Raw genomic sequence first — 8365 nt, forward strand, 5'->3', positions numbered from 1 at the left:
GTTGTATGCTGTAATGTAAGCAGTTGAGAAAGATAACGCATGTGTAACAGTATAATGGATCTTTAAGTTCTTAAAGTTACAGCAGCCTAATATACCTGCTGCCAAATTATGTTTTTTCCCCATGGTATTGATGTCAAGATTGTGGCCAGTGAAAATACTGAGTGGCTGGTAACTTTGGAAAACCTATATTGCTATTTTGATTATTAATTAATAATTCATTTTAATTTTCATGCAAACAGATTGCAACACATGTACAAGTGTTTGTCCAGCAAAAGTGTCTTTAATAACATTTAAATAAATCATTTGATTCAGTGCACTTTTTGTTTACATCCATGTTTTTACAGTTTACTAAAAACAAAAATACTTTACTTAAAAATACCTGCATGTTATTTGTAATTCCATCTATAATGAAACTGAACCGACAATTAAACCAACCCAAACCTGTCCTAACCCACCCGTATCAAACCTCAATAGCAGCACAAGTGTTTTGCAATACAACATCAACACAAGTACATTATACCAAACAATTATTATTATTATTATTTAATGTAAGTACATGATATGGCTAATACAAAGTGTGGCATATTTTTCCACTGAGCAATAAACAGTATTTATTTGAATAAATAAAACAAATATCTGATACAAAAAGAGAAATCCTTTTTAAAAAAAGTAACAAATTAAAAATGATACACAGCATCATGATAAAATAAAGTAGCTATATCTGACTATATATACATTTTTAAATAAACAGATGTGCACATATCTACAGTACACATTCACAGCATCTTCTTAACTACAGCTTTCAGTGCCTCTATAGAGTAAACTCAAATCACAGTATGATCTCCTGTCACAGGAGAGGTATGTTTACTGACTCTTAAAAAATTAAGACTTTCAAATAAAAACAATTCTGAACTAGCCTGCACCTTATGACCAACAATATAGAACTTTTTGTATTGCAGTATTTCTAATTTCATTGAATCCTTATGATAATTCACATGATGTCGGCCTTTTCCGGAGTTAAGATTTTCTTTAGACTGTCTCTGTGTCTTTTATATTGAATGGTTCTTCTGAAAAACACAATCAACACACATCGGTCAAGATTTCATTAGTGTTTGTGTCAGTACACAGAATGACAAAAGATGAAGAGCAGATTGGTTGTTTACCTGCAGAGCTTTCATCAGATTTACTGATTCTGATGAAGCAGATTGCCACGATCACAGCCAGCATGAAGACAGCAACTACCACAAATGAGCAGCCATACCTGAGGATTGGTTCAATATTTTATTATAAGTTAAACCTTTACCATAAGTCCAGTTTTCACAAAGCAAAGAGGTAAAAAACTCACAAGGTTATCTGTGGCAGTTGTCCTTGGGGGGAAATTGTTAGATGTGTAGGAACATGGGGGCCTGCTATAGGAAAGAAGAGAAAGAAAAGAGAAACTAAAATAAATGACAAAAATAAAATGCAACTGCAAGCAGCAGGTATATGAAAAGTGGGAAAAAAGTATTTTTGTCAGATACAAAGGCAGGAATATTTTCAATCTGAAAAAAATTATACAAACCACAGTGAATGAAATATAATGGCTGAATGAAATGATACAATATTTAGGCAGCAGTTAGCAGCATACACTAGCCTGGAAATCCAGACCCAAATCTGAAAGATTAATGGTCTGGCGTCGACTAATGAAAATCGGCCAGCTCGAGGGGCGGCACCAAGAGTGCATTTGAAAATCTCACTGCACGCAATTGGATAACACTACGACCAATCACAACAATAAACCCCATACGCTTAGCTACCAGCGGAGCTAACTGGTAGATTAGACTCTTGCTGTATCCAGTCGGCAAAACAGCAAAAATGTCCTTCTTGCAAAGGAACAATTCGAGCATCGTCTTCTGTTCCTGTTTTAGATAAAAAGCTAAGTCTAACTCGTTCATTGTAGCGGCCAAAGCCGTTTCAAACAACTGGTGTTCATCCATAGCCATCTTGCAATGTTTACTAATGACTTGGACGTCACAGCGCTGTCGTCATCTTTAGCTCGCCTCTGGCCCGCCTATATCAGATAACCCGATGTGATTACACATGGGTTTACTCTACAAATTATATCAATATTTTTGTTCCCCCAAGGAATTTTTTTTGTACTCTTGTAAAAGTTTGCATAAAACTAGTAATGGAAATGTTATGATTCAAGTGGGAGTAAAATCTATATTTCAGTGCTTTTGCGACCATATGCAGAGTTTCTTGGAAAACGAGTGAACACAAAAGTTTTCAAATATATATTTTTCCTCCCATCTCATAATTTTTCCTCTACCATGTCCCTTTAGGGGCTCTGTAAATTTGCATACCAATTTGTAATAAAGAAACATTTCAAGAGTTGTTACAAAAACATAAATGAATGATGCTGCAATAATATATGAAAAATTTAAGAAATGAAGTATTATTCTCACCCATGGCACACTGTGTGTCTGCGAACTGCATGCAGTTGGAAACAGTTATCTGTCCAATTTCTATAGGTTGAGAAAAAGGATTGTATTCTCAGAGCAGAACTGAAATGAACAGCACAGTCTGGTCTGCAAAGTCATCTAGGCCAGTGGTTCTCAATTCCAGTCCTCGTGACCCACTGCTCTGCACATTTTTTTATGTCTCCCTTATTTAACACACCTGAACCAGATCATCAGGTCATTAGGAGAGAGTCCATGAACTGAAATGAGTGTGTCAGATAAGAGAGACATACAAAATGTACAGAGCATTGGGTCACGAGGACTGGAATTGAGAACCACTGATCTAGTCTATTAACTCTGTCATGTAAACGGCGGTGAAACAGTTTTTACATACCTTCACAGCTGCGGCATTTATTACAATCCACACCAATGTAGACTCCAGGTCCTTCGGAACAGTTCTTCACAACATACCAACCTGTAGATTTGCATTGAATGATTATTTAGTGATTAACAGTGGTCAATATATTCAGATGTATTATTATATAGTCAGTGGAGCTCACCTTCTGGGCAGTTAAGGCAGCACTGCAAATCTGGAAGTTGGAAATGGTTCTCTGGGCATGTTTCGACACATAGAGTACTGAGCACCCCAACAAATATTGCCTGGAGTTACAAGAGTACTGTTTCAATATATAACTCTCAAATTACATGTCTAAATCAGGAATAAGAAACAGTTCAAGACAAGAAAATGGAAACCAAAAAATATTTTTGAAGAATGTAGAAAACATGAACAAAATCCCTTTCAGTCATTCAGTGAAAATATTATATTTGACATGCTTGGTAATGGTTACTTTATCATATAGTTTCAACTTTTTCACAGTAGTTAAAATGTTTAGTTCACACATGAAACAGATCTAACACTTACCAAAATGTGTTTGCGGTCTGTTTGGTTCATTGTAGGTTGTAGACTGAAGTGCTTCTTACCAGTGTCATCTGTAAATCCTTTATACTCGACTCTACTTTTAGCCAGCCAGAAACAATGACACATTGAAGGCGTGTCCTCTAAGAGATCCCGTAAACCACTTTTATTATCAGTCTTTCATATTCAGGTAATCTGTCAGAGATTAGCCGTATTTAACTGAAAGGTATAGCTACATGAGCAGGCGTGTCATCTCATATGTAGCTTTTATGTAGTATATACATACACTCACCGGCATCACATTATTAGGTCCACCTTGTTGATGAAAAGAGCAAACTCACCCCCATGCAGAGAATCTCTTTTCTTGGTATGGAGCTGGACTCAGTCCACCAGACGGCATGTGTCCGGTCAGTGCTGAACTGCTTGAATACCAACAAGAGCAGGACAGCGGCCCCACTGAAACCTTTTCAGAGGCTCCTGGGGCATATGGCATCCACAGCCGCAGTAATGCCGCTGGGTTTGCTTCATATGAAACCGCTTCAGCACTGGCTTCACGGCCGAGTCCCGAGATGGGCCTGCCGCCAAACCCTCAGCCCCTGGTCCGACCCCTGGTTTCTCCGGGCCGGAGTGCCCCTAGAACAAGTGGTCACCACAGATGCCTCCAACACCGGCTGGGGGGCCACATACAATGGGCATGCACTAGCGGGGATCTGGACAGGCCCCCAACTGCATTGGCACATCAACTACCTCGAGTTGCTAGCAGTACATCTTGCTCTGAGACGCCTCATAACACCGTTGCTCGGCAAGCATGTGCTGGTCCATACGGACAACACTGCAACCGTTGCGCACATGAACCATCAAGATGGTCTACGCTCCCCTTGCATGTCACAACTTGCCCGCCATCTCCTCTTATGGAGTCAGAAGCATCTGAGGTCGCTTTGTACCATTTATATCCCCGGCCTGCTCAATCGTGCCGCCGACGAGCTCTCATGACAGCCTGTGGCCCCAGGAGAGTGTAGTCTCCATCCTCAGGCAGTCCAGCTGATCTGTGACCACTTCAAGGCTCGTACCATTGCCGGTTGTTTTATTCCCTGACCGAGGGGACCCTCGACATGGATGCACTGGCACACAGCTGGCCTAAGCAAGTATGCGTTTCCCCCAGTGAGCCTTCTCGCACAGACACTGTGCAAAGTCAGGGAGGACAAGGAGCAGGTCTTGCTAATTGCCCCTTATTGGCCCAACCGGACCTGGTTCTTCTTTGTAAGGTTTGCTTTCACAAAGCAACTTTTCAAAGCGTACCAAAATGTGTTCACGCAAATCACATGCGGGCACAACTGTCCTCTAATTGGCCAGCGTTTCCTCTGCGTCATCCATCAAGATGATTACAGTTTTTACAATCGCTATGACAGTTTTTTCAATACATTTAACAAGTTTCCTAAACTCTTAACGCACCAACACACCTAAAACACACAATTGGCAAAACGGTTAATTTCATGCTCAAAATCACACATTGTAAATTAAACTCCAAAACTAATTTTCAAAATACAATAATACACTAACACAATACACTATGTCTACCAAAACACTGCAAACATGTCTCAAAATCAAATAATTATTCAAAACACTAACACATGTTCTCTTCCAACAGGAACATTTAGTCAATCATAACACAATGACAAAAAAAAAACACTATCATCAGCTGAAATTACAGAAACTGCATTATTTTATATGTGTCAGGAATGCCCTTATACAACAGACAGTATATTGTATTGATCATAGATTGTGTTTTGCACTGCAGGTTTTTGTTTTTTTTGAAGTCTCTCTACATTTTTGTTTTGTTTGTAATGTAAATGCATGCATTTTGTTGTTGTTGTTTTTTTTTTGTTTTTCGCAGCACAAATTCAATACAACAAAATAAATTACCCTTCTTAGAGTAGCTTTATAGAATGTATGGTTTATGAAAAAAGAAGACAGAGACAGAATTGCTGCAGTAACGGCTTTATTTGCAACAGGAGATTTCTGCAAGATAACAAAAATATGCAATATAGCTGCCATTTACAGTATTACTGTATGTGAAAATACAAAATATACAAACAGAAAAGGCCATCTTCTAATCTGCCCGGTCTTCTGCATTTGTCCACGTTCTCATCCACATCACACCTGATATCTTCCCTGGCAAGGCATCTTGGGAAGAATCTTTTGGCTTGCCTTATCCTGGTAGTGTTCAGCTGTGATGTCTTGGTATACAGCATCTTTTGCATACAGCAGGGACATTTGGTCCTGTGGACTATGGTCAAAAACCTTTCATCTCCAGGCTAAGAAAACTCCTCAATGGGGTTGAGGAAAGGGAAGTAAGGGGCAAGGAAAATGGACATCATCCTCTGATGGGCGTCAAATGGTGGAATGGTGGAATGCCACATTGTCCCATATTTGCATTACTTCAATCAGCTGTTTCTCACTAGCAATGGAATAATGTGAAAATACAAAATATACAAACAGAAAAAGCACCAGAAGAATGAAAAAAAGAGTCATCTTCTAATTATTTGCATAATTCAATCAGCTGTTTCTCAGTAAGAATAGAATAAAATACAGGGGATATATTTGTGTTTCAGTTCACAATATAAACAGCTGTTTACCTTGACTTTAGCCTGTAAGGTTAGGTTTAGAACATGCTGTTATCTGTTCTGACATACAGTGTTAAAGCATTGGTAAATTTGGCAGTAAAAATCCATTGTTTTGGTCTTGTTTGAGCTTGTGTGTAAAAGAAGTTCAAGCATTTTAAATTTGTGTTAATTGTATGCATTTTGTGTTAAAGCAACAAGAAATGTGTTAATAGTATAGCTTACACAGACGGATGTAGTGCTAAATGTGTTAAGAGTTTTGGAAAATTGTTAAATGTATTGAAAAATCTGTCATAGCAATCGTAAAAAACTGTAACAAGTTCGCTCCATGAGCTTATTGTGGCTTTATTTGTAACTGTCGAGACACGCAAACACTAGCCTATATGAATGTAGCCATCATTGCCGCTGTTAAATTATATACTATTCGAAATTAATACTACAGCAAATTCAAACGTGCAGTGTCAAGACACACACAAACACTATACGAATGGTATAATACAGCTAGAGCAGAAATCAAGTCTTCATCGGGACAGCATTCTCGCACTGAGAAGCGATATTACACAACATTTTAAGATGAAGAGGTGCTTTTTTGGTTTTCAACTATGATAACTAATGTGCAGAATCACAGAATCAGACACTACTGCTATTTATTTAGCACATTTCCCGTTATGAATTATAATACCATTTGGTTTATCAGTCCGTTGGGTAGGATTGCATTCACTCCTCAAGCGAACCGTCCCAGAGTTTGTTTGCAATTGTTGCAATTGCTGTTGCTCAGTTTGAACTTCAGCAGATCGTCTTGAACGAGCCGAGCTCGTGAATCATGCTGCGTTCTATTATTTATCCGTGTCGGAGTTCCGACTAGAAAGACAGACGTTGCCTTGCAACACGCACCAACACGCCCCCTTTCCTCGGATTTTGCCGCTCGGAAGTTTGGACAACCGTGAGGACACCGAGCAAGAATTCCGATACGGAATCCAAGATGGCTGCGCCCTGTGTGACTTGTTTTCATTGTTTGTGTACCGCTTTGGTTGTTTAAATGACGTTGTTTAAATTTTAATCACTCGTCGTATTACTGCAATACCTTACTGCGTCCGTATCACTGCCTGTGGGTATGGGTATCGGTCTTGTTGTGAGTGCAATATTGAATAAAGCCTTGTTTCAAACAGGTGTTACTAACGTGGCTCGCGTTGCTAACAGAAGGTAAACTAGTTACTAGGAGAAGCACATAGTGCTACTTATTTTGGAGCGCCTGGTACTCGGCCAGTGCTACATAGCAACAGCTTTCCGGGTGGCGTCCATGTTTTTCTCCGACTCGGACGCGCAAAACATACCAGAACGCTTGAAGTGTGCAAGTGACGTCATATCCGAGGTCCGAGTCGGTTCGTTGACAATAGAGCTGGTAAGTCCCGCCCCTTCCGTAAAACCCCGCTGGACCTCTAGGTTGAAAAATCGTCAATGCAAGTGAATGGGAGAAATTAATTATTTTCTGGTCCCGTTTGAATTGTGCCATGAATGTGAACATATGTTGTCTGTGAATTTTTTATATAATCTTTCATGTTACGAGTTTGACAGTATATGGTATGATTCTTCGGCTAGCAGTTGTGGAAAAGACATAACGAGAAAGACTACATGTCGCCTATGTGACGTCACCCCATAAAGTTGACTTACCCGTGGTTTTCGCCAACCTCAACGATTTTGTCCTCTCCCTGAAAGAAGGCGGTGAAGTGCACCAAAGACACAGTCATGTTTAGCGGGATCCGTGAGCTAGTGTCCGTATGCTAGTGGTGGTGACGTTTCAAACGCGACGAAAGCAGTGAAGAGTTGTAGTCCACAAAGTGCTCTCACACAAAGTCTAACCGTATCAAACTTCTACCCGCTAAACTGTAGCATTCTTTACACGAAAAATTATATAAAAAATTCACAGACAACATATGTTCACATTCATGGCACAATTCAAACGGGACCAGAAAATAATTATTTTCTCCCATTCACTTGCATTGACGATTTTTCAACCTAGAGGTCCAGTGGGGTTAGCGGAAGGGGCGGGACTTACCAGCTCTATAGACCTTATGTAGCCCCGCCCCTTTTCAGCGCTGAGCTCGTTGTCTTTTGTCTTCCGGTCTGTATTTTCACAGTGATGAATGAACAGCTTGTTTTAAAATCTTCCCGGTCTACTGAAATTTGTTAAGACATCTGCTTTAAACATTACAATCCTCATGATAACTTTCGTTAACTTTACATTAAGTAAATCCACTTCAAAAGCTAATTACTCCTGATCAGCAATGCCATAGAAATACTCAGTAGCCTACACATTGGGATAGTGATTACTCAATTTCCAGCGACATGACTAGAACCGAACATCACCGCTGGTATTAATTAACAACAGG

General features: G+C 39.6%; 1 protein-coding gene across 1 annotated transcript; it reads right to left on the minus strand.

Moving 5' to 3' along the window:
- Window positions 1–263: 263 nt before the first annotated feature.
- On the minus strand, window positions 264–3441 carry LOC307150641 (uncharacterized protein). The gene is made up of 7 exons (XM_079858024.1): window positions 3361–3441; window positions 2999–3098; window positions 2833–2913; window positions 2445–2504; window positions 1346–1409; window positions 1164–1261; window positions 264–1067 (listed from the first exon to the last, which is right to left on the minus strand). Exons 1-7 carry the CDS (start codon window positions 3388–3390, stop codon window positions 1030–1032), a joined length of 471 nt encoding a protein of 156 aa, XP_079714150.1. The 5' UTR covers window positions 3391–3441; the 3' UTR covers window positions 264–1029.
- Window positions 3442–8365: the final 4924 nt, after the last annotated feature.

This window comes from Squalius cephalus (assembly GCF_949319135.1).
Source record: "Squalius cephalus genome assembly, chromosome: 22".
NCBI lineage: Eukaryota > Metazoa > Chordata > Actinopteri > Cypriniformes > Leuciscidae > Squalius > Squalius cephalus.